The sequence below is a fragment of the Saccopteryx leptura genome, chromosome 1, assembly GCF_036850995.1.
Source record: "Saccopteryx leptura isolate mSacLep1 chromosome 1, mSacLep1_pri_phased_curated, whole genome shotgun sequence".
Taxonomy (NCBI): Eukaryota; Metazoa; Chordata; class Mammalia; order Chiroptera; family Emballonuridae; genus Saccopteryx; species Saccopteryx leptura.
Genome location: NC_089503.1, coordinates 244,663,415 through 244,689,226, shown reverse-complemented (window position 1 = coordinate 244,689,226; position 25,812 = coordinate 244,663,415). Strand labels below are relative to the sequence as shown.

At 51.3% G+C, this 25,812-nt stretch overlaps 2 protein-coding genes, 1 long non-coding RNA gene, 2 other non-coding genes and 1 pseudogene across 6 annotated transcripts; 4 read left to right on the top strand and 2 right to left on the bottom strand.

Moving 5' to 3' along the window:
* The first annotated feature begins 946 nt into the window (after positions 1–946).
* UQCR11 (ubiquinol-cytochrome c reductase, complex III subunit XI) lies at positions 947–3,272 on the top strand. Its single transcript, XM_066342852.1, has 3 exons — positions 947–1,079; positions 2,310–2,455; positions 3,112–3,272. Exons 1-2 carry the CDS (start codon positions 1,030–1,032, stop codon positions 2,428–2,430), a joined length of 171 nt encoding a protein of 56 aa, XP_066198949.1. The 5' UTR covers positions 947–1,029; the 3' UTR covers positions 2,431–2,455; positions 3,112–3,272.
* Positions 3,273–6,840: 3,568 nt separating this feature from the next.
* Positions 6,841–6,975, top strand: LOC136389824 (small nucleolar RNA SNORA8). The gene has a single exon (XR_010748389.1). It is a non-coding gene; the product is annotated as a small nucleolar RNA SNORA8 (small nucleolar RNA).
* A 1,255-nt stretch (positions 6,976–8,230) lies between these two features.
* On the bottom strand, positions 8,231–10,896 carry LOC136376654 (uncharacterized). Its single transcript, XR_010746215.1, has 3 exons — positions 10,799–10,896; positions 8,414–8,500; positions 8,231–8,311 (listed from the first exon to the last, which is right to left on the bottom strand). It is a non-coding gene; the product is annotated as an uncharacterized lncRNA (long non-coding RNA).
* On the top strand, positions 10,196–10,330 carry LOC136390150 (U4 spliceosomal RNA). The gene has a single exon (XR_010748600.1). It is a non-coding gene; the product is annotated as a U4 spliceosomal RNA (small nuclear RNA).
* Positions 10,897–11,659: 763 nt separating the features above from the next.
* Positions 11,660–25,566, top strand: MBD3 (methyl-CpG binding domain protein 3). 2 transcript variants are annotated; one of them, XM_066342810.1, is made up of 6 exons: positions 11,660–11,959; positions 18,989–19,148; positions 19,723–19,860; positions 22,494–22,584; positions 22,958–23,135; positions 24,630–25,566. In XM_066342810.1, the coding sequence occupies exons 1-6, from the start codon at positions 11,850–11,852 to the stop codon at positions 24,823–24,825; spliced, it is 873 nt and encodes a 290-aa protein (XP_066198907.1). In that variant the 5' UTR covers positions 11,660–11,849; the 3' UTR covers positions 24,826–25,566. The 2 variants fall into 2 exon arrangements, with proteins under 2 accessions (XP_066198907.1, XP_066198918.1); XM_066342821.1 differs by having other exon boundaries at positions 11,664–11,863.
* LOC136389189 (small ribosomal subunit protein uS5-like) lies at positions 19,982–21,687 on the bottom strand (annotated as a pseudogene).
* Positions 25,567–25,812: the final 246 nt, after the last annotated feature.

The following is a 25,812-nucleotide window of genomic DNA, read 5'->3' as shown; positions in this document are numbered from 1 at the left end:
CAAGTCTGCTAGTCTTTTCAGGTAGTTTATTCTTTCTTCTCTTCTCTGGCAACAATCATCATAACGGCCCCTACTTCCCACTTTTTAATTTTCCATCAAGAACAGAGGCTTTATTAGGTCCTCTCTTATACTAAACTACTAAACTCAAAAAATCTCGGGCAACTGAATGAAAAAGAAAAAAGAGAAACCAGACTACAGTCACTACATATTATTGCTGGCTTCCAGTCCGGGGCCAGAGGCCAGGGGCAGGTCGGAACCTGCAGCCCCTGTGGGCAGAGGGTGGAGGGCGCTGGGAACAGATTGCAGGAGGCCACGGCAGGGCTGGGCAGCACACCCACGGCGTACGGGGCTTACCTCCAGGCGTGCTGCCTTAGACGCTGGGACCGAACGAGCCTGGTTTGCGGGCAGCCTGGAGGGGTAGGGCCTGTACAGGCAGCGCATCATCAATCAGGGGACTTGGGTGTCCTCGTCTCCCAGGTCCTGCTGCCCTCCGCCGCCAGGAGAGGTAAGCACCGCGCTCGCAAATGGAAACGTGCAGAAACTGTTCATCAGGTAATCTTGAGGAGCACAGTTTTGGGAACAGAGGGTCAGTGACAGCCTGACTCCTCTCGAAGTGGATTCACATCGCACCCTGCCCCTCTGGGCGACCCTGGGCAAGTCGTCTCCTCCCTTGGCCTCAGTTTCGTTAACTGTAAATGAAGTTCTGACACGTAGTAAAAACACGAAGCCACCAGCCGAATATCGTGGGCTGCCTCAGTTACCAAAGGCTGAGCACCTAAGACGCAGTGTAACAACAGGTACCGAGACTGAACTGGAAGGTCCTGGGTCACGTGCTCATAAGCCCGCCCACTCTAGCCCACGTCGAAACGTCATCCCCACATCCCAAAAATGTATTTCGGGTCTGCGCACGCAGCAGCCGGTGTGTTCCGGAAGTCATGTGACCTGTCGACCCAGGGTGGGGCCTCGCTGTGCAGCTACGCAGTGCGCCAGGCGGAACCGGGGTCACCCTGAGCAGCGGATTGCAACGCTATGCTGAGCAAGTTCCTGGGCCCGCGCTACCTCGAACTGGCCAAGAACTGGTGAGGTCGCAGCCCCCATTAGTGCGCGCACCACCTCCCATAGACCCCGAATCGTGCTGGGCTACATATGGGGAAACTAAAGCGCAGAGAGGCAGAGACGTATGGCCTGGGCACCCGTACGTGGCGGGCGTTCGACCCCGAGGAACCGCTCAGAGCTTTAGTTCCCCACCTCTACTGAGGGTCACGACGGTGACCTTTTCCCCGCCCAGCACCCTCGGCTCAGTTCTTCGGGCCTGAAAACTGATCCTGTACGTTCCTGGCTTTTCTTTTGACTTTTTTAAGGGATCGTGAAGCCTACGGCTGCACCTCTCCCTGCTTCTGTGTTGGGGGTGGATGGGACTGGGGTGACAGCGTGAGGCGCTAAGATGGGCCTATACTTGGCAGTCGTTTTCCTGAGCTCAGGCAGGGAGAGAGGTGTAGGAGCTGTCTGTGGACAGTGATTCTAGTAGGGGCTTTCAGGTGGACACTGATGGTGGTGATTGTCAGCTGGGGCAACATGGGCTCAGGACGGTGAAGGCTGTACCTGGTGCATCAAGTGAGAATCATCAGCGCCCATGCAGCCCCTCCACCTGTTGACTTGGACTTCCCTGAGCTCAGTTTATAGTCTCATCTGGGCTTAGTCAGAGCAGCGATAACCTCAACCAGGCTTTCAGTTAGTAAGCACCTAACTCAGCACCCACTATATGCTAGCACCTAGTACTGTTGGATGCCAGAGACACAGTGATAAATGGAAACTGTGGCTGATGTTCTAGTAAATGGACAGAAGAAAATAAACAAATGAGATCTATGGCATAAGTGACTCAACTTCTCTGCCTGGTCTCATCTGTAAAACGGAGACCTGATACTCATGTCTCCTTCAGTTCTAGACTGTTGCAGGGGTTAACCAGCCTCTGTAAACTGTACATACGGTGTCTGCATGCACACAGTAGCTATTGCTATAGTGGTTACAAGCTTGGGTTGTTTGTTGTTTTTTTTAGTATCAAACTTCTCAAATAAAACCATAGGCAAATTTCAATATGAAAGCAGGTAGGAGTGAAGTCACTCGAGGGTCTTCTGCCTGTGCTTTCCCCCATTCCACTACAGAATCAACAGATGCACACACACACACTGGGCAGTGGCCAGTGCATAGTGGGTGCAACATTGTGGTATTTGGGGATGAGCAAGGTACCCACATATGCTATCAGGAAGATGAGCCCCCATCTGGGCCTAACCTCCACTGTCCTCTCACAGGATCCCCACAGCAGGCATGTGGGGCGTCGTGGGCACCGTGGGGCTAGTGTGGGCCACCGACTGGAAGCTAATTCTGGACTGGGTGCCCTACATCAATGGCAAGTTTAAGCAGGACAACTAATTAAACTGACCCTCATACCCCTCTGGTAAGTTTAGCAGCTGTCAGCAGGTGAACTCCTTGATTCCTGCATGGCAGAGCACTGAGCTTCCACAAGACGGTTTCCTTTGCGTCCAGGTTCACCTGGACTGCTCATCCTGGAGAATCTTGCCTGTGAGCAGAGCTCTGGGGTAGACTCTCCAGAAACCTCCTGCCCATTGGTACAGAGGTGTTAGCTGGTAGTCTCAGTCTGTGGGATGAGGGAGGGGGCAATGCTCTTTAGTGCTCCATCCTGGAGACTGACCATGTGCACCCTGCCTGCCATCTCACTCTACCCGGCCATGGGCAGAACAGAGGCATGTCCACTTTTGGGACAATAGAGGTTGCCTCACAGCCACTAGCCTCCCTGAATGGGCTGATGTGAACAGTAATAAGTCCTCATGCTTGTCCATTAGTCCCCAGTGTGACCATCACCATTCTGCCCATGTTGCCAGTGTTATGAGCCCACTTTGCACATGACAGTCCACAGTGTGCATGGCTTTACCCCATATCACAGATGAGGACTTGAGGCCCTGGCCATGCAGCTAGATCTGGTTTTAGAACCTGGCTGCAGCCTGTGTGTTCCTTCTCACTGCCAAATTTCTCTTTTCGCACAAGAAGAGGACCTGGGAGCCTTCTTTTTACCCTGCCTTGTTCCCCCTCCAGGTGACTGGTGGTGCCCACAACTTCCATCTCAGCACCTGCTGCATCTGGAAAAGCCCCAGCCCTCAGCATGGATCCAGGGAGATCCACACCATGACTTAGAACTTTCTGTTTCTTTAAATAACTTTCATGTGTGAATACATTAAATCTTGCTCTGAAACCTGCCTTGCCTGGATGTGGTGATGCTAGAGCCTTGGTAACCTTAGTAACCTTGGTAACCTGGTGTTTCAGGTGACCCCCAGGTCCTTTCAGCTCCAAAACTTTGCTGGTGCTATTTTTATACAGTGAAGCAGTAGTGTTGCAGGAAGAAAAAGTTTAATAAAACATTCAACTTTTTCATTAAAAGAAAAATTAAGAATGGAGCTATCATATGACCCAATAATCCCTTCTGGGTATCCCAAAAAATTTAAAAACACTTATTTGTAAGGATATTGTATATATACCTCTATGTTCACTGTGGCCAAGGCATTGAAACAATCTGTGTGTCCCTTGATGAAAGACTGGATTAAGAAGATGTGGTTCATATATATTGTACAATGGAATACTACTCAGTCATAAAAAGATGAAATATTGCCATTTGCAACAACATGGATGGATCTTGATAGTGTCATGCTAAGTGAAATCAGTCAGATGGAAAATGACAAGAACCATATAATTTCACTCGTGTGGGATACAAAACAAAACAAAACAAACTCAGAGACAGGCCCTGGCCAGTTGTATCTGTGGAAGAGCGTTGGCCCGGCATGTGAAAGTCCCAGGTCCGATTCTAGGCCAGGGCACACAGGAGACGTGCCCATCTACTTCTTCCCCCTTCCCCCTCTCCTTTCTCTCTTTTCCCCTCCCACAGTCAAGGCTCCACTGGAGTAAAGTTGGCCCTGGCGCTGAGAATGGCCCCATAGCCTCCGCCTCAGGCACTGGAATGACTCCAGTTTTAACAGCATTGCCCCCTGGTGGGCATGCCGGGTGGATCCTGGTGGGGCGCATGTGGGAGTCTGTCTCTGCCTCCCCGCTTCTCACTTCAGAAAAATACAAAACAAACAAAAAACTCAGAGACACAGACAACAGTTTAGTGTTACCAGAGGCGACTGGGTTGGGAGGAGGAGTCAAAGAAGTAAAAGGTAAAACAAGATAACAAGAGACTAAACTTCAGGTGGTGAGCACACAATGGAGTACATAGCTGCCATATTTTAAAGTTGTACACATGAAATTCATATACTGTTAACGTTACCCCAAGAAATTTAATTTAAATTTTTTTCATCTATTGATTTTTAGAGACAGAGGAAAGGAGACAGAAACATCCATTTCTTTCTGTATGTGCCCTGACCAGGGATTGAACCAACAACCTCTGTGTATTGGGATAATGCTGTAACCAACTGAGCAATCCAGCCATGGCAAGAAACTTAATTTTAAGAGAAATCTAGAGGTAGGGCCCTGGCTGGCTGGCTCAGTTGGTTAAAGCACCGTCCCAAAATGTAGAAGTTGCCCTCCCCTTTCTCTTCCCCTCCTGCAGCCAAGGCTTCACTGGAGCAAAGTTGGCCCAGGCGCTGAGGACGGCTCCATGGCCTCCACCTCAGGTGCTAAAATGGCTCCAATCCCAGCAGAGCAACCCCAACGGAGCAACGTGCCAGAGGGGCCAAGCATCGCTCCCTGGTGGGTATGCCGGGTGGATCCTGGTGGGGCGCATGTGGGAGTCTGTCTGTCTGCCTCCCCCCACCCCCCGCTTCTCACTTCGGAAAAATTCAAAAAACAAAACCAAAAAAAAAAGACATTAAAGCCCTAGCCAGGTAGCTCAGTTTGTTGGAGCGTCATTCCAAAGCACAGAGGTTGCCAGTTTGATCCCTGGTCTGGGCACATATAGGAACAGAGAGGTTCCTGTCTCTCCCTCTCTTTCCCTTCCTCTTTTATTAAAATAAAAATAATAAACCTTTTTTCTTTTTTTGTATTTTTCTGAAGTGAGAAGCAGGGAGGCAGAGAGACAGACTCTTGCGTGCGCCCAACCAGGATCCACCCAGCAAGCCCACTAGGGGGCGATGCTCTGCCCAGCTAAGGCTTGCTCCATTGCAACCAGAGCCATTCTAGCACCTGAGGCAGAGGCCATGGAGCCATCCTCAGCGCCTGCTGCCAACTTTGCTCCAAAGGAGCTTTGGCTGCAGGAGGGGAAGAGAGAGACAAAGGAGAGGGGGAAGGGTGGAGAAGTAGATGGGCGCTTCTCGCCTGACCTGTGGTGGCGCAGTGGATAAAGCGTCAACCTGGAAATGCTGAGGTTGCCGGTTCGAAACCCTGGGCTTGCCTGGTCAAGGCACATATGGGAGTTGATGCTTCCAGCTCCTCCCCCCTTCTCTCTCTCTGTCTCTCCTCTCTCTCTCTCTCTCTCTCTCTGTCTCTCCCTCTCCTCTCTAAAAAAAATGAACAAATAAAAAAAAAAAAATTAGGCCTGACCTGTGGTGGCGCAGTGGGTAAAGTGTCGACCTGGAAATGCTGAGGTCACCGGTTCGAAACCCTGGGCTTGCCTGGTCAAGGCACATATGGGAGTTGATGCTTCCAGCTCCTCCCCCCCTTCTCTCTCTCTGTCTCTCCTCTCTCTCTCTCTCTCTCTCTCTCTCTCTCTCCCTCTCCTCTCTAAAAATGAATAAATAAATTAAAAATCATGTAGATGGGCGCTTCTCCTGTGTGCCCTGGCCTGGTATCAAACCTGAGACTTCCACACGCCAGGCCGACACTCTACCACTGAGCCAACCTGCCAGGGACAACAAATAAAATTTTCAAAGAATGACATTAAGGCCTGACCAGGTGGTGGCATAGTGGGTACACCATTGGACTGGGACATGGAGGACCCAGCTGCAAAACCCCGAGGTCGCCACCTTGAGCAAGGGCTCATCAGCTTGAGCACAGGGTTGCTGGCCTGAGCCTAAAGGTCACTGGCATGAGCAAGGGGTCACTCACTCTGCTGTAGCCCCCCCCCCACATCAAGGCACATATGAAAAAGCAATCACTGAACAACTAAGGTGCTGCAATGAAGAATTGATGCTTTTCATCTCTCTTCCTGTCTGTCTCTGTCCCTCTCTCTGACTCTCTGTCCAAAAAAAAAATTATAATAATGACATTAAAAACATAAAGGAAGCATGTCTCATTTTGTCTTGTTCTCCAAAATAGCTTGAGCCCTGACTGGATAGCTTGGTTGGAGCATTGTCCTGAAGCTAAGGTTGCCAGTTCAGTCCCAGGTCAGGGCACTTGCAGGAGCAGATTGGTGTTCCTGTTTCCCTTCTCTTGCTAAAATTAAAAAAAAAAAAAGATTTGTTTTTAAATGACTTAACACAGCACTGTTCATTCAATCCTGTATTTACTTAAAAATTTGAAGGCCCTGGCCAGTTGTCTCAGTGGTAGAGCATTGGCCGGGCGTGTGGATGTCCTGGGTTCAATTCCAGGTCAGGGCACATAAGAGAAACAACCATCTACTTCTCCACCCCTTCCTCTCCCCCTCCCCTTTTTCTTCCCCTCCCATAGCCATGGTTCAGTTGGCTCAAACATCATGGAGGGGTGCTGAGGATGGCTTCGTGGAGCTTCCTGCCTCAGGAGCTAGCTTGGTTGCGAGCATGGCCCCAGATGGGCAGAGCATCAGCTCCAGATGGGGGTTCCCAGGTGGATCCTGGTTGGGGCATGGGGAGTCTATCTCCCCTCCTCTCACTTGAAAAAGGGAAAATATTTTTTTTAATTTTAATTTTGACATTTCGTTACACTGCATGATATCTGCATCCAGTTTATTCCTGCTGGGTGTTCAAAGGACAGCATGATATAAATTCAGTATCTGGCATTGTTGGTTTTCTTGGCTTCCTGCATGTTAAACCTGGTATTTTTATTGATACACACACACACACACAGTGGTACCTTGAGATACGAACAGATCAACATCCTTTTTTAAGATATGAGCTGCGACTCGGTCCGTATTTTTGTTCGAGAGCCTAGTGACATTGAGATACGAGTCGTGATTCGGGAAGCTGCTGCTAGTTGGTGCGTTGGCACACAGGTCCAGTATTGGCAGTTTGATATAAAAGTCGACTGACTTACGAGCTCGGATACAGAACGAATTAAATTCACATCTCAAGGTACCAGAGTATCTGTGTGTGTGTGTGTGTACACACTTTTTTTCTTTTTAGTAAGAGGAAGGGAGAGAGATAAGAAGCATCAACTCATAGTTGTGGGACTTAGTTGTTCATTGATTGTTTTCTCATATGTGCCTTGACTGGGTGGGCTCCAGCTGAGCCAGTGACTCCTTGCTCAAGCTAGCAACCTTGGGCTTCAAGCCAGCAATGATGGAGTCTATGATCCCACGCTCAAGCCCACGATCTCGAGGTTTTGAACCTGGGTCCTGAGCATCCCAGGTCGACTCTGTATCCATTGTGCCACCTCAGGCTTTATTGATACAGTATTATTATTATTATTATTTTTTTACAGAGACAGAGAGAGTCAGAAAGAGGGATAGATAGGGACAGACAGGATGGAGAGAGATGAGAAGCATCAATCATCAGTTTTTCATTGTGACACCTTAGTTGTTCATTGATTGCTTTCTCATATGTACCTTGACCGGGGGGCTACAGCAGACCAAGTAATCCCTTGCTTGAGCCAGCGACCTTGGGTCCAAGCTGGTGAGCTTTGCTTTGCTCAAACCAGATGAGCCCGTGTTCAAGCTGGCGACCTCGGGGTCTCGAACCTGGGTCCTCGGCATCCCAGTCCGACGCTCTATTCACTGCACCACCGCCTGGTCAGGCGATACAGTATTAAAATTTTCTTGACATTTTATTTACAAGGAATTATTAAAATGTTGCTTTATACCATTCATTTTGATGACCAAAGTATTTCAGGGTCCTCCTAAATTTGGGCCCCAGAAGAATGCCTGCATAGTCTCATATTAGCTTGCAAAGAACTTGGCAGTGTCTTGGAATGTGTGGTTGTCACAACTGGAGATGCTCCGGGCATTGAGCAGGTGGGGTGGGGCAGGGATACTTCTCAGCACCCCACAGTATCCAGGATGTCCCCCACAAAAATAATGACTGGGCCCCAGTGTAGGCAGTGCTGAAGGGAAGACCTTGCCATAGAAACTCATTTAAAGGTTCCTCACGTGGCATCTTGCAGTTTAATTTGTTTTTTCTCTTGTGGAGATGGGCAGGAGAGGGTGTTTGCTTGGAGACAGAGCCAGCCAGCCAACCTGGGAAAGGGGGGTTATTTCAAAGGAGTAAGTGCAAGGCAGGCCCAGTCCAAGGGGAGAGAGTGGGTAGCCCCCATCCCTCCTTCCTGGGGTCATGTCCACCTTCCCAGTCAGGTTACTGTGTCAGCACATGGCCTCTGGACCAGCTGCTTGGGATATGATCCCAGGGGTCCATCTTGGCCAGATTCCCTGAAAAGCAAGTGAGGAGAAACTGGGGGCATGTAGGGCGTATATGTATGAGAGAGAGAGAAAGTGAGAATGTGTGTATAGTTTTGGGGGTTTTTTAGCAAGAGGCGAAAAGCATCAACTCACAGTGCATCACTTTAGTTGTTCATTGATTGCTTCTCATACATGTCTCGACAGGGGAGGAAGGGAACTCAAGTTGAGCCAGTGACCTCTTGCTCAAGCCAGCAACTTTGTGCTCAAGCCATGGGTTCAAGCAAGTGACCACAGGATTATGTTGATAATCCCACACTCAAGCCCATGACCTCTGTCCCAGGTTAATGCTCTATCCACTGTCAAAACATAGGGTGTATATTTGAGTGTGGTTCTTTTTCTCAGATTTTATTTATTGATTTGAGAGAAAGAGAGAGAGAGAGAGAAAGGCAGTGGGGAAGGAGCAGGAAGCATCATTACTTCTTGTATATGCCTTGCCTGGGCAAGCACAGGGTTTTAAACCTGCAACCTCAGTATTCCATGTTGATGCTTTTACCCACTGCACTACCACTGGTCAAGCATTGACAGTGGTTCTTCAAGTCAAACAACTGTGACCCAACATCACACACCCATCAGGATGGTTACTATCAAAAACATAAAACCTGGTAGAGCGTCGGCCTGGTATGCAGGAGTCCTGGGTTCGATTCCCGGCCAGGGCACACAGGAGAAGCACCCATCTGCTTCTCCACCCCTCCCCCTCTCCTTCCTCTCTGTCTCTCTCTTCCCCTCCCGCAGCCAAGGCTCCATTGGAGCAAAGTTGGCCCCGGCGCTGAGGATGCCTCTATGGCCTCTGCCTCAGGTGCTAGAATGGCTCTGTTTGCAACAGAGCAACGCCCCAGAGGGGCAGAGCATTGCCCCCTGGTGGGCATGCCAGGTGCATCGCGGTGGGGCGCATGCAAGAGTCTGTCTGATTGCCTACCCGTTTCCAACTTCAGAAAAATACAAAAAACAAACAAACAAACCATAAAACCCAGAAAACAACAAACGCTGGAGAAATTGGAACTCTCGTGAATTATTAATGGAAATGTGAAATGGGGCAATGGCTGTGGAAAACAGAATGGTGGTTTCTTAAAGAATTCAACATAGAGTTTCCGCCTGACTCAGAAATTTCACTTTGGCGCCTGACCGGGCAGTGGTACAGTGGATAGAGCATCAAACTGGGTGGGATGTAGAGGACCCACGTTCAAAACCCCAAGGTCGCCACTTGAGCTCAGGCTCATCCAGCTTGAGTGTGGACTCACCAGCTTGAGCACAGGATCAGATATGACCCCATGGTCACTGGCTTAAGCCCAGAGGTTGCTGGCTTGCGCAAGGGGTCACTTGCTCTGCTGTAGCCCCCCAGTCAAGGTACATATGAGAAAGCAATCAGTGAACTACCAAGGTGCTGCAATGAAGAATTGATGCTTCTCATCTCTCTCCCTTCCTGTTTGTCCCTATCCCTCTGTCTCTCTCTGTCACACACACACACAAAAATTCACTTTGGGAATTCCACTTCTGTATATACCCAAAAAACTGAAAGCAGGCTGGGGGGGGGGCTAATCCTGGGGACCCCTGACATGGGCAGGGCTAATACTTTTTCCTTTATACACGTTCACATGGCTTCACTGATTACAATTAATGCGTTTGTCTCTGTAATTATGTTTCTTAAATTAAGAAATAAAGTGTTACAGCTCTGCACAATGCATTGCAGTGAATGAAGTTTATCCGAGGGGTGATTATTGCTAATTGAAAACTTTTCACAATACCCCACTGTGATGACTTGAAATAGTCCACACTGGAAATTTTTGACAGCCCCTACAAAGACGACTGAATTGAAAAAAAAAAAAAAGAAAAGAAAAAGAAAAAAGTCCTCTCTGAGGTCGCCCGTTCGAAACCCTGGGTTTGCCTGGTCAAGGCACATATGGGAGTTGATGCTTCCTGCTCCTCCCCCCTTCTCTCTCTCTGTCTCTCTCTCCTCTCTCTCTCTCCCTCTCTAAAAATGAATAAAATAAAATAAATTTAAAAAAAGAAAAGAAAAAAGTCCTCTATGCTGGAAAACACACCTAGCAGTTACCAGCCAGTTAAGGCCAGAGTCCTGGAGTCCTGGGTTTGGGCCCGAACTCTGTAGATAGGAACCTAAGGCTTCAAACCAGCTTTGTAATCCGATGACCATCCATTCAGGGTGCCAGGCTACTTTGACCTGCTCACCAGAGGCTGCTGCTCTCTGTACAGATGCCCCTTGGGAACTCAGGAGGGGAAGGGACATAAGAAATCTTTAGAAGTCACACTCACCAGAAGATGAAACAAATGACAGCTGCCTGCTGTGGGCTTGGGATTCCTGGCCCAGAACCTGCCTGCAATATGGGCACGAATCACGGAACCCAGAGCTGGGAAAAACACCTGCTGGGAAGAAGTAAGTGTGTGGACCACCCCTCAGCCTCCTAGGATGCAGCCTGGGGCCTTCCCACCCGCATCCTCCCCACTCACCCAGAGAGAACGGACGCTAGGATGAGCCGTCAAGACAGCCTGCTCCCAGCGCTGACCACAGCTATCCACTCATACAGCAGTCTTAAACACCTGCCCTGGGGGAACAGTGAAGATAGGAGAGGGACTGAGTGGGCTGCGCCACCTGGACCCTCTGGCTGGGAAGGGTTATAACGGGAGGAGGACCAAAGGAGGGCGAGTGGTTCCATAGGAAGGTCCTGGACCCCTATGGCGACAGATGGTGGCTGGACTAAGGTGTGTGAGAAGGTGTCAGAAAAGCGTAGGATGGGACGGGTATGTTGGGGGGTGGTCATGGCAATGGCCCCACTGTGGACGCCAGTGAAGACTCTGGACGCTGTAAACCCGGGATTAGGGATGGGGGAGTAGGGAAGGCACTGGGACAGAAGTCTGGTACTGGACAAGCATCACCGAATTCAGGCAGGGACGTGGTAATAGGCGAAGGAAAAAGACAACCCCCACCCCGGACAGGCAGCAATAAGACTATAAGACGCATGCGCGGAGCGTCCAAGCCTCGTGCAGCCCTACTCTCGGCTCCCTGTCCGCGTGCTGATTGGCGCTGTCGCCACGGGGCGGGGCCTGCACAGCGCTTGCGCAGCACGCGGGCCCGCGCGCGCGGGTGGGTGGGCGGAGCGGGCCCCCCGAGCGGGGGCTGGCGAGCGCGGGGAGGGGGCTGAAAGGGCGGCAAAGCCGGCGCGCGCCCGGCTGGGGCTGGAGGGTGGGGGCCTGCGGGCCGGAACAGCCACGGTTAAGTGGCGGCAGCAGCGGAGGCAGCTGAGGCGGCGGCGGAGGCCGGGGGTCCGGGCGGCGGCGGCAGCGGCGGGCCGAGGAGCCGGGCGCGATGGAGCGGAAGAGGTGGGAGTGCCCGGCGCTCCCGCAGGGCTGGGAGAGGGAAGAAGTGCCCAGAAGGTCGGGGCTGTCGGCCGGCCACAGGGATGTCTTTTACTATAGGTGAATGAACGTGCCGGCCGGGCAGGGCCCCAACGAGCGCCTCCCAGCGGTCTCTGCGGCGGCTTGGGCACCCCGACCCGGGCTGAGGCCTGGGCCTCGCGCGTGCGTCGTACGTGCCTGCGTACCGGCTCGCGGCGGAGGCCCGGGTCCATGCGCGTGCGTGCCCGCGCACGCCCCCCCCCCCCCCCTCGTCCCAATCCTCGGCGCAGTGCTCGTGCGTTCCCAGCGCGGCCGCATGGCCCGCGGATCGGCCCCGGGCGTTGTAGCAGCGGCCTTTTCTTTGGCGGCAGTGGCAAACCTGCTGGCGGGCCGAGGGGCGCCCAGCGCAGGTCAGACGCCGCTGGGAGGCAGGCAGGGGTAGGGGCTGGGCTAGGTTTTCACTGATGGGCCCGAAAGGCGTATGTAGGAATTCAGGTTCCTGGGCCCTTCCCAGGGTGGCCGGGCTCCAGAGCTGCGTGTTTTTGAAGGGCCGCCCTTCCCCATCTTTGGTCATGTTCCGAGAGTGCCATCCCCTCAGGTCTTGTTCTCCAGTGATGCGGAACATGAGACTTTGTGAACCCCGCTCACACAGAGTCCAGCCTCTTGTGTTGACGTTATTGGTGATCTGAGTCTTTCAGAGTTCCCTCTCCCCAAATTGGAAAGAGGTGTTGGGCTGCGCTTGGCATAGGAGATGTGGCCAAATTGACCCGAACCTTCTCAGTGGAACAAAGAATTAGTGGGAGGCTCACAGCCCAGACCCAGACCGTGGGCCACCTGCTGTTTGCCTTCTCCCTTTTTTTTTCCCTGACTGGTAGAGGATGCTTTTGTTTTTGAGCCAGCATTGACAGTTCCCTCCCCTTTGCTTCAGATTCCTGGTTGAAAGCGGCAGGCCACCTGCCTCGTGTTCAGTGCCAGCAGCTGCAGGGGTGGGGTGGGGTGTGTGAGCTGCCGGGTTGTGGGCCCAGAAACTGTCTGGGTGAGGCCAAGGAGAAGCAGTAAGAACCAATGGTCCATTCTCCAGTACTCGGCCACTTCTACCCCTTCCCTAGGTCTTTCCTAGGCTCGTTTTGGGAGAAGGAGGGAAGTGAGCAGGGAAGGAAGGGATAGTGACTGGTCCAGGACAAGCTCAAGTTCTGGTTTCCAGAGTGCAGGGCAGCAATAGGGAGTGAAACTGTTGGCCTCCAAATGTGTACAGGAATTGGCTGGAGCCGTTAACTTACTCGTTTATATAGTGGCACTGCAAATGGTGTTTCTTAGGGACACGTGCATTCCTGTTCACTACCATCTACCTTGACATTACTACCTCACAGAATCTTTAGAAAACATAAATCCTTTTAGTTCTGGCCTAGGTCAGTGGGGAGGCCTCAAATTAGTAACGGCATGCCTCATTTAATTCCAAAGATGCTTGTGTGCTAGCTTTTGGACCCAAGAGCTGAGGCAGGTCTCACTGCCTTCAATCTTTTGTTACTTTAACAAACATCTCTGCAGCATCTGCTGGGTGTCTGGCACTGCTAGGTCCTGGCCATTCAGCTGAGTAAGACCCCAGCTATCCCCTCCTGGGTGACAGCTGAGGCACCAGCCCGCACCCTGTTACTCCTAGGTTTCTGGTGGTGACATATATTGAGAAGTACAGGGATCTGTTAGGGCTGGTAGTAGGGGTGCTTGACTGAGGCTGGGGCAGATCAGGGAGAGCCTCTCTGAGGTGGTGACACTGAACTGAGCCCTAACAGTATAGCTGGGATGAGCAGTCCATGCAGTGGGAACTGCAGGATCCTGTGCTGAGTTCCCTGAGGAGCAGTGTGCAGTTCAGGAGCTGAATCAAGGCCAGAGTAGCTGGAGCACCTTCTTGTCGCCACCTGCCTAGGAGCCTGTCAGGGCCTCAGCTGAATGGGACCCCACTCTGAGGTCTCAGCCCCAAGCTTGGGTCTGTACAGATGTGACATCAGGTTTCCCACGGCTACACTGAAAAGGTGAGGGCCTGAGATGGGAGAGGAGAAGGTGCAGGGTCCAGCTCCATTCTCAGGTCTCTGGCCTGAGTGACCCACCACTCATCAGGTGTCCTGCTTTCTCCCAGTGGTGGGAGGTGTAGGGGCATGTGATGTGAAGCTGTGATGTTTTCCTGGAATATGGGTTCCTGGCCCCATCACCACTCGGAGCCCCCTTCTGAGCCACGTGACTGGGCAGGAGCATGGATAGATTTTTCTGAATTCTCTTAATGCATTGGGGGCTGAGGAGTCAAACAGACCTGGCTCTGGGTTCTAGTCCTGCCCCTAGGTATATGCAGGCCTTGAATTCTTGGGAGGGAGCAAGTGTGTTCTTTGAATAATTGCACTGCAAGAGAGGTGGAATGACCTTAGAGATCGTCCCCTAGGGCTCACTTACCTGCCCCTCCATCTTGGTTTTCCTGAGCTTCACTCAGAATCTGCTGGGACTTGGAGAGGGGATAGTTTGAGCATCTGGTCTCAACTGTGCGTGGGTTTTTTTCCTTTGCCACAAAAAGTGACATTCAGAGAAAAAAAATGACAAGATGTCCATCTCATAACTCCTTTCCCTTCCCACTCTTGCTCTTCTTCAACCTCCCCAAGACTGAACCCTGGCTGGGGTGAGGTAGCAGGCCAGGCCTTTTCAGATGAGGTCAGCAACTTTGAGTGGCATCTCCTCAATGGAAGTGTTATAGAAGGTCTCAATATCTCAAAGAATTATCTTCTGTTGCCATATTAATAGCCACACCCTTATGACCAAAATGTCTATTCTAGCTGATTCTGTGGATATACTTTTCTTTCCTGGTGGGAAGGTCATTCAGCTGCATGTTTTCTTTGTGAAATAAGTCTCACTGCTTGACATTTTCCATCCAAGCAGGAAATTGAGGATTTGGAGAAAGTTGGTACCCTAACGAACTTCAGGGTGTGTAGCATAGAGATGATTTTTCCCAAAAGATTTCATTTTAAAAGTAGAGATAAACTGCCTGACCAGGTGGTGGCACAGTGGATAGAGCGTTGGACTGGGATGCGGAGGACCCAGGTTTGAGACCCCGAGGTTGCCAGCTTGAGCGTGGGTTCATCTGGTTTGAGCAAAGCTTACCAGCTTGGACCCAAGGTTGCTGGCTCAAGCAAGGGGTTACTCGGTCTGCTGAAGGCCCGCGATCAAGGCACATATGAGAAAGCAATCAATGAACAACTAAGGTGTCGCAAAGAAAAACTGATGATTGATGCTTCTCATCTCTCTCCGTTTCTGTCTGTCTGTCCCTATCTATCTCTCTTTCTGACTCTGTCTCTGTAAAAAAAAAAAAAAAAAAAAAAAAGGTAGAAATAAACTTAGGAAAAGTACAACAGCAACCCTGTCTACTGATGAGAAGCAGAGCTGTGGGGAAAGACAAGGTCCGAGGCAAGTGTCTGTTATCTTGCATCTCTGTGGGCCCCCAGGCTCCACGCTGGGCACTGGCTCTCATCCCTACTGCACAACCAGCTGTGCTCCCTAGTAGGCCTGCCTCCAGAGAAGATCCATGGTGCTCATTTGTTTTCTCATTCACTAAATAAATATCAGGGGTGTCATCTGTCAGTATAGATCCGCAAAACTTGTTTTAAAAATTGAGATAATTGGCCCTGGCTGGTTGGCTCAGCGGTAGAGCGTCGGCCTGGCGTGCAGGGGACCCGGGTTCGATTCCCGGCCAGGGCACATAGGAGAAGCGCCCATTTGCTTCTCCACCCCCCCCTTCCTCTCTGTCTCTCTCTTCCCCTCCCGCAGCCGAGGCTCCATTGGAGCAAAGATGGCCGGGGCGCTGGGGATGGCTCCTTGGCCTCTGCCCCAGGCGCTAGAGTGGCTCTGTCGCAGCAGAGCGACGCCCCGGAGGGGCAGAGCATCGCCCCCTGGTGGGCAGAGTGTCGCAGCCTGCCGGGTAGATCCCGGTCAGGCGCATGCGGGAGTCTGTCTGACTGTCTCTCCCCATTTCCAGCTTCAGAAAAATACAAAAAAAGAAAAAAAAATTTGAGATAATTGCCCTGGTCAGGTAGCTCAATTGGTTAGAGCATTCTCCTAAAGCACAGTTTGCCGGTTTGATCCCCAGTCAGGGCACTTACGGGAACAGATCGATGTTCCTATCTTTCACTCTATCTCCCTTCCTCTCTCACTAAAATCAATAAAAAAAAATTTTTTTAATTGAGATAACAGCCTGACCAGGCAGTGGTGCAGTGGATAGAGCGTCGGACTGGGACTCGGAGGACCCAGGTTTCAAATCCCGAGGTCACCAGCTTGAACACGGGCTCATCTGGTTAGACCAAGGCTCACCAGCTTGAGCCCAAGGTTGCTGGCTTGAGCAAGGAGTCACTCCGTCTGCTGTAGCCTTCCCGGTCAAGGCGCATATGAGAAAGCAATGAACAACTAAGATGCAGCAACAAAGAATTGATACTTCTCATCACTCTCCCTTCCTGTCTGTCCCTCTCTCTGTCTCTGTCACACACACACACACAAAATTGAGATAACAGTTACACACTCCACACAATTCACCCTTTAAAAGCTTACAATATGGCAGTTTTTAGTACATTTCACAACATTGTGCAGCCATCACCACTGTAGTTCTAAAACATGCTCATCACCCCAAAACGAAGCCCTGTGTCCATTAGTGCCACTACCCATTCCCTCCCTGAACCCCTGGCACTTTTTCTTAACACTTTATTGAGATATAGTGCATATACTATACAACTCACCCATTTGAAGTGTACAATTGAGTTGTTTTGGCATATACACAGATATACACAGCCATCACCACAGTCAATTTTAAGACAGCCCCCAAAAGAATCCCAGACTCTTCCAACTATCACTGCCCTATGTCCTTGTCCCCCAGCCTAAGCAACCGCTAATCTGCATTGTGTTTTCTTTTCAATTCTCATTCATTTTCTAACTTTTCCACTGATAGAAGCATCAACTCATTCCATTTAGCTGTGTACTCATCGATTGCTTTTTGTAAGTGTCCTGAACGGGGATCAAACCCACGAATTCCGTGCGCCAAGATGACACTTTTCACTGAGACACCCAGCCAGGGCCCTCGTTTATTTTTAAAGAGAACAGGCCCTGGCTGGTTGGCTCAGTGGTAGAGCGTCGGCCTGGCATGCAGAAGTCCTGGGTTCGATTCCCGGCCAGGGCACACAGGAGAAGAGCCCATCTGCTTCTCCACCCCTCCCCCTCTCCTTCCTCTCTGTCTCTTCCCCTCCCGCAGCCGAGCCTCCATTGGAGCAAAGATGGCCCGGGCGTTGGGGATGGCTTCTTGGCCTCTGCCCCAGGCGCTGGAGTGGCTCTGGTCCCAACAGAGCGATGCCCCGGAGGGGCAGAGCATCGCCCCCTGGTGGGCAGAGCTTCGCCCCTGGTGGGCGTGCTGGGTGGATCCCGGTCGGGCGCATGCGGGAGTCTGTCTGACTGTCTCTCCCCGTTTCCAGCTTCAGAAAAATACCCAAAAAAAAAAAAAAAGAAGAACAGCAAGCCTGACTTATGGTGGTGCAATGGATAAAATGTCAACTTGGAACGCTGAGGTCACCAGTTCAAAACCCTGGGCTTGCCTGGTCAAGGCACATATGGGAGTTGATCGTTTCTGCTCCTTCCTCTTTTCTCTCTCTCTCTCTCTAAAAATAAGATCTTAAAAAATAAAAAGAACAGCAACAGGTGGGGTGCCTGGAGGCAAGGAAATGTTGGTGTTTTGTGAGGGTCCCTTCCCTTTGCCTTTCTGCTGCCCTGGGCACGTGGGCTGGGTGTTCACATCAGCCAGCACAGAGCATAATAGAAAGGTACATCTTCCAGAAGAGCCCTTGTGGTCTCAGAATATGAGGCTGTTGCTCACTCTATTGGGGCACCGTGTCCTAGTGGACATGGTTGAGTCAAGGGAAAGGCGTAAGTTCCTGCAATGACCTTGCCTAGTAAGAGGTCCCAGCAAGGCTGCCTTAACTGAGTGTGGTATTAGCTACATGGCACTGCAGAAGTGGGTTTCCTTTTGGCTGTAACAGGTCCCACCCAGCCATCGATTGTCCTTCATCTGCTGTGTACCAGGACATCTGGAGCAGGACAGGAGGTGGCAAGCATGCTTTCTCAAATTAGGGACTTATCCCAGAGGTTTCCCCATGCTCATCAGCAGTTATCCCTCCATCCTCCTCCCCAGCCCCTGGTACCCATAAATCCACTTTCTTTACTTGTGAATTTGTTTATTCTGGACATTTCATATAAATGAAATCATACACTCTGTGGCCTTTTGTGTCTGGCTTCTCTCATTTAGGCACCACGTTGTAGCAAGCATCAGTGCTCTCCTTTTCGTGGCTGAGGAATGTTCCATTGTGTAGATGGGTCATGTTGTGTTTATCTGTTTGTTAGCTGGTAGATATCCGGGTTGTTTCCACATATGCATATTGTGAATCCTGCTGCTGTGAATATTTGGGTGTAAGTTTTTGCATGGATGTATGTTTTCATTTCTCAAGGAAGTACCGTTCCGGAGGGGGTGGTAGAATTGCTGTTTGATCCTTTGAAGAGCTGCCGGACTGTTTCCAAAGTGGCTGCATGAGTTTATCACAGTACTGTTACTGCATGCTGGGTTCTGTGCTGGTCATTTCCAGCAAGGATATGTTGACTGCACTGCACAGTGCCTCTGCGGTGGGTTCGTGTCCTAGGAGCTGAGCAGGTTGCAGATCTTCATAGCCAGGTCCCCCTGGCTCCTGACAGGTCACACCTGAGCAGTTGTTTGGGGTTCTGGCCTCAAATCTTAGCATGAGATTTTACCACCCTGCTCCCTAGGAGACCCCAGTCCCAATGTTGTAACCTCCAGAAGGAGATTGCTGTTAGGTCTTGTCCTTCAGATATCTGCTATTATTGGATCTGTTCTCAAGAACATGGCCTACTTCTGTTTCTGGAATGTTCTGGAAGTGGTAGCCAGGCTCCTCGAACTAGAGGCCCCATCCCTCTGTAGGTCCAGGCATTCATCCCTGCTCTAGACCTTGGCATCTACTATGGGCCTGGTGTTGAGGGTGCAGGGTGGTCCAGTGCGTCCCACAGCCACTGACTCCTCTCTGTCCGCAGCCCAAGCGGGAAGAAATTCCGCAGCAAGCCGCAGCTGGCACGTTACCTGGGCGGCTCCATGGACCTGGGGGCCTTCGACTTCCGGACAGGCAAGATGCTGATGAGCAAGATGAACAAGAGCCGGCAGCGGGTGCGGTATGATTCCTCCAACCAGGTCAAGGTGAGCTGCCCTGCCCCACTCCATCCAGTCACACTTGGAGTTGGGGGTCACCATTTCAGACCCACTATAGTGGAGGGGAGCTGATACTATAATCAAATTTACTGATGTTGAAGTTGTAACGAGTTGCTGAGGAATTTTGAAGGCCACATCAAAACAGAAACAAGATACCATTTGTCATTCTGTCCCTTGAGAGGTCCCCAGCTGCCTCTGATGCCTGTCACACTTTCCCTCCCAGCACAGCATCGTTAACAGCTGGTAATCCACATGATCACCCAGTGATGCTGTGTGTCTCTCAGTCTCTGATGGATGCATGTACAGAAAAACTTTAACTTTAAAAATTGTCCATGCCCGGGCCACAGGACAGCCTGGGGCAGCCCCAGGCCAAAGCTTCACAGACAAAGAGGCACAGGAGGCCATGATGGGGCCGGTGTGTGTCCAGAACCCCACTGAAGGCAGCAAATGGGCAGGGTGCAGTGTGGCCTCTCAGTCTCTGAGTGCCACAGGGTATGTTAGTGACTGGGGAACAGGGAGTCAGGTCCTGCGAGTCTGGGTGCCAGTGTGCCTGTCTCCACAGGGCAAACCTGACCTGAATACAGCCCTCCCTGTCAGGCAGACAGCATCCATTTTCAAGCAGCCAGTGACCAAGATCACCAACCACCCCAGCAACAAGGTGAAGAGTGACCCCCAGAAGGCTGTGGAACAGCCCCGGCAGGTGAGCACACACCTGGGCCAAGTCAGGCCCAGTCTGAACCCTCAGTTCTCTCCATGGTAAGTCCTCTCTCTCTCTCTCTCTCTCTCTCTCTCTCTCTCCCTCTCCCTCTCCCTCTCCCTCTCCCTCTCCCTTTCTCTCTCTCCTTTTGTTTTGTTTTGTGACAGAGAGACAGACAGAGAGGGACAGACAGACAGGAAGGGAGAGATGAGAAACATCAGTTCTTCATTACAGCTGCTTAGTTGTTCATTGATTGCTTTCTCATATGTGCTTTGACCAGGGGGCTACAGCAGAGTGAGTGACCCCTTGCTCAAGCCAGCGACCTTTGGGCGCAAGCCAGTGACCATGGGGTCATGTCTCTGATCCCACACTCAAGCCAGCGACCCCGTGTTCAAGCCTGATGAGCCCTCGCTCAAGCTGGCGACCTCAGGATTTTAAACCTGGGCCCTCTGTATCCCAGTCCGACACTACTGTGCCACCACCTGGTCAGGCTCTATTTCTTTTTTTAAACAGGCTTAATTCAATTTATTTTTCTTATATAAAATTATGTGGTGGCCACAGCTGGAGCCTGTGTCCTCCGCACAGACACTCTGGTGTGGGTCTTTACAAGATGGTCAGTGAATTCCGGATAGACTTGGTGAACACAGTCTCTTTCCATAGGTCGGGGGAGAGACAGCTATAGGTCTTAGAGATGGCATCAAAGGTGACCTTGGCAAAGTTGCCCAGGGTGGCATTGTAACACCTGGCCAAGGTATACCAGTTGTCAATACTGGCCATCAGCAGCAGCTTCTTGGGCACAGGAGCTGAGACAATGCCAGTGCCCCTGGGGGTGGGGATGAGGTACACCAGCACAGAGTCACAGTGTCCAGTCACCTGGCTAGGGACAGGTGAAGCTTGCCAGTCTTGTTCTCCCACTAGCCTCACTGCACAGGGATAATAGAGAGCTTGGCCAGGATGATAACCTCAAGATGGCAGTGGCTAGTTCCTTGGAGCACTTATCCATTGTAGTACCCAGTGACAACAAATGTCTTGAACTGGGTCCTCTGGCCAGTGTGTATGTGCTTTTGCATGGACATAATTTTTAAAACCTTATCTTTGAGGGCTCTGGCCAGCTAACTCAGTTGGTTAAGGGTTTCATCCCAAAATGACAAGGTTGCAAGTTCAATCCCCAGTCAGGGCACACATGGGAAGTAACCAAAGAATGCACGACTGAGTGGAACAACAAACTAATGCTTCACTTTCCCCTCCCAGTCTCTCCCTTCCTCTCTCTGTCTCTATAAATCAATGAATAAATAAAAGAAATTAAGCTCTGACCAGATAGTTCAGTTAGTTGGAGCATCGTCCTGAAGCACAGACGTTGCTGGTTCAACCCCCAGTCAGGGCACATACAGGAGCAGCTCAGTGTTTCTGTCTGTCTCTCTCCATGCCTCTTTTTCTTTTTTTTTTTTGAAGCCAGATTTTTTTTTATTTATTCATTTTAGAGAGGAGAGAGAGAGGGAGAGAGAGAGACAGAGAAGAGAGAGACAGAAGGGGGGGAGGAGCTGGAAGCATCAACTCCCATATGTGCCTTGACCAGGCAAGCCCAGGGTTTCGAACTGGCGACCCCAGCATTTCCAGGTCGATGCTTTATCCACTGCGCCACCACAGGTCAGGTTCCATGCCTCTCTTAAAAAAAAATAAACACACACAAAAAAACATAAAAAACCTCATCCTTGAGAAATGCCCCCAGGAAAAAGTCAATGATCTCAGATTTTTTGATGGGCAGGGTGAAGAGATGAGATACAGCTTCTCCAGGGACTTGATCTTCATGTCCTTGGACAGGTGGCCCAGTTTGGTGTGGCCTCAGCACCGACCTTAATCCTGACCCCAGCCTTGACTTCAGCCCCAGATTCCTGGTGGCCTCCCATTTCAGGATCCTTGGGGCCTCTGGGCCCTTCCACAGCACTGGCAACATCTGCTATTTGGTATTTCCTTGGAGAAGAAGCTTGGTGCATTCTTCAGAGCCTACAACTATGGGTCTCTTAGCCCAGGTGCAGGTCAGGAACAGTCACCCCAGAACTTGGTTCTGTGGGGAGCTGAGCCCCATCCTGGCCCTGCTCACCACACAGACAGATGCTGTGGCATTTAACAGTGTTTTCTGGCCACTGTTTTCCTGAATATGTGGTTAAGTTTTGTAGAGGGTTGTTTTAAATAATATCATACATATATGGCTTTAATAACCTTTTCAAAACTAAGAATTACCCATGTGTTCATATGTATTTACAAACGCCCACACACTGTATAGTGAAGGTGTGCAGGACAGTCCTCTGGGAACCATAATCTGTAATTATTGACAGCACATCTGACATTCTGGGTCTTCATCGAGCTAAAAGCCAGAGTTGGCGTTTCTCTGCCCTAGGAGGACGTGCCTGGGTGTGGACCCCACTGGGTCTAGGGCAGGAACACTGAGGCCATGGCACCCTCATTTCCCAAGCTGGGTTCCAGCAGCCCCAGCCAGGGTGGAGGTCAGAGGTCACGCTGAGACCACCATACTACATGTGGATGGGCTTCAGCCATCATCTGGACTGGTGTAGTTCACCTGTGCGTGGGGGTGCCTTGCTATCCCATCGGCCTCATGTCTGTCTGTCCGGTGGTAGCTCTTCTGGGAGAAGAAGCTGAGTGGCCTGAATGCCTTTGATATTGCGGAGGAGCTTGTGAAGACCATGGATCTCCCCAAGGGCCTGCAAGGTAACCCCAGTCCCCAGGACGGGCAGGGGGATGTTAAGAGGGTGGCCAGGCCTGCAGGAATAAGGAAGGACCCCTCCAAGCCTTTGACCAGAGGGGCAGGCACCTGGTTCCTGGTCCAAGAGATAGCTGCTCGGAGCAGAACACAGCTTGGGGTGAAGTGGGTAGGGAGGCTGAGCCAGCAGGGGAGTCCTGGAAAGACTTGGGCTGCAATTTTGCTTCTGCACCATGAACCCAACTACCCATCCCTGAGCACGTAGAGCTCCTTTTCTCATGTGAGAACTGCCTGCCCATAAGGGGGGGTTGGGAGCAGCATCCAAGGCTGAGGGACAAAGGTCAGTGCCTGGTGGTGAGTGCTCTTCCTGCACCCTTGCAGGTGTGGGACCTGGCTGCACAGATGAGACCTTGCTCTCAGCCATTGCCAGCGCTCTGCACACCAGCACCATGCCCATCACTGGGCAGCTCTCAGCTGCTGTGGAGAAGAACCCCGGGGTATGGCTCAACACAGCCCAGCCCCTCTGCAAGGCCTTCATGGTGACTGACGAGGACATCAGGTAGTTGCCCTCCCACCCGGCCCTCTCTGTCACTCATGGCCAGTGTGTCTTTGAACTCTTGGGTCTGAGGCCTTTGAGGGTCCTGCTGAGGGGTGGAGTACACTCTGTGGCACAGAGGAGGAGGCTCTAGAGAATGGCAAGAAGTGGGGACACGACAGGAATAGGAAGTACTGGGTGAGAGGTGAAATGGACACATCCTGGGGCTTAAGTGTTGGGCCTGAGTTGGTGGTGCCCAGGTACAGGTAGATGTGGGGCAGGAAACATCCATTTGATGGAACCTTCTGGAAAAGCCCGGTAAAGAGGTGGTTTGAACTGGCACCAGGCAGGAATCCTCTACAAGTACTGAAAGGATAAACATGCATCCTTTAAACTTCAAAATGTCAGTGCACAGCTGAGATCAAAAGAAATTAGGAACACAGAAGGGACTGGAAACTAGAGCAGGCATGGCATGAGTGGTATATAGGGTCGGGTTGTGGTTATATGGGTCTCCTGTCTTGGCAATTGGATTCAAAAGCTTCATCAGTATGAGCAAGAAGCCCCTGTGCCCGATACAAGGGAGGACACAGAACTAAGACACCACCCCCAATTCCCCATTGTCAGAGAGTGTGCCCAAGGGAAATGGCAAAAGAGGGAATTGAAAGTATAAGCGAAGAACACAACTCTGAAAAAAACTAAGGATTTTTAAAGCTAAGCAAAACTACAAATAGAAGTCACAATGAAAAACTCGGAGCATAAAGTGAGGCAGTTAGATTTGGTCCTGTTTGGAGAGGGGATGAGTAGTCAGCAGTGCTGAGAAGACACAGTAGGAAGGAGAGAAAGGGCTTCCCACCCACAGGACAAGGACTGGGCCAACATTTACTAGACCCGGTGACAGACACAAATGTTGGATTCACATTACAGTGAAGATGCAAAACTCAAGACAGGGAGGATCTTACAAACCACAGCAAGGGGAGGCAGATAGGCAAGCAGACCAGTCTGTCGCCACTCTCTTTGCCACGGTATCAAGCCGAAAGACAAAGCCATTCCCCATCTAGAGTTCTCTGTCTGCAAACCTTGTCATCCACAGGATGAGTGACTCTCTAGCTAGATGGTGGACTGGACACTCAAAGGTCTTTTTTTCTCTTTGCAAACTCCACTCAAGTGATAGAAAAAGAGCTCACATATGTATGTTAGACCAGAAGAGCCAGGCAGACTGGAACTGATTTGGGGTAGTGCCTGCCAGGTGGTGGCAAGAGAGTGGAGAAGTCAGTAGACAGGTGTCAGAGCACTTTGAGCCCTCATGGCTCAGTCCCCCCAGAATTTGAGTGCACTATCAGGAAGGCTGTCAGAGCTGCTTACTTGAGAAAAGAGTGTGAGCCACAGGTCAGGGCTAGAGGACCCTCAGGTCCCCAAAATCACTGGCCCACATATGTCTGCATGTCCCACTCTCCTGGCCTTGTACCCTGGACTTCCAAAGTCAGGGACATGTCTTGCCAGCACTCCGTGTGTCCCCAGGAAGCAGGAGGAGCTGGTGCAGCAGGTCCGCAAGCGGCTGGAGGAGGCACTGATGGCTGACATGCTGGCCCACGTGGAGGAGTTGGCCCGGGATGGTGAGGTGCCACTAGACAAGCCAGGCACTGAAGAGGAGGTGGAGGATGAGGAGGATGAGGAAGAGGAGCCTGAACAAGACCAGGAAATGGAGCACGTATAGAGCGGGTGTAGGTGGACCCCAAGCCACAGCATGTGCTTGGTAGTGACCACAGAGGGGAGAGACAGTCCAGGAGTCCTTGGGACCTGTTCCAGGCCGGATGTAGACTGTGCTGGGAGAACTTTTGTCTCCCTGGAAAAGTCTAGGGTGGCCTGGCCCTCCCTGTCTTTCCAGGCCCTGCCTGAACCCTGCCTGTGTGTGGAGCACCTACAGACTCAGCCTCTGCCTTACTGGGACCAGGCTGTGGGGGAAGGCAGCCCCCCTCCCTTCCCAGGCATGTCCACTCCCCTAGGTCACTGGGTGACCTGGGGTCATGACTAGAGGATGTCTCCCCTGTCTAATGAACCCTCACATTTGCTCTTTAAAGGGACAGGCTTCCAGAAGTGCTGGTCGTTCTTGGGCCCTACCTGCAGGGGGCTGCCTCTCTGGGTCATGGCTCCTGGATACTGCTGTGCCTCTGGACTCACTGTTGCCACCCTGAGCTTCTCAGACAGGATAGCTGCCCTTTGGCAGCCTGCATGGTTCCCATGGGGGTCAGAGAAAGGTTCTTGAAACAGCCTTGCCTCCCAATCTTGACTGTGAGGGACAATCCTCCAGGCTAACCTGACAGCCCTCCCTGAAGGCGTTGAGGGGCAATTCCCCGAGAGCCCACCCAGCCGGGCCAAGCCATGATGCTCAGAGCGTGTCGGAAAGCAAGCAGCACAACCCAGATGTTTCCTTTCAATAAATCAGTGGTACAAACTAGGTTGGATATCCCTTAACTGCTTTCCTTTTTGTGTTTGCTGCACATAAATGTGAAAGCTGGACTTCACATCTGAAAACCTTGCTGTCTGTGGCCTGGCATGCCCTGCCTAAGGGTCAGATGCTTGTGACTGAGGAGGACTGCTCACAGCTAGGAGCACAGTAGGTTAGATCTGTGTGCCTCAGTCTCTGCCTGTATTATAAACAGTTAACACCTAGGATTCTGGGCTGTGGGCTCTCATGTAGCCT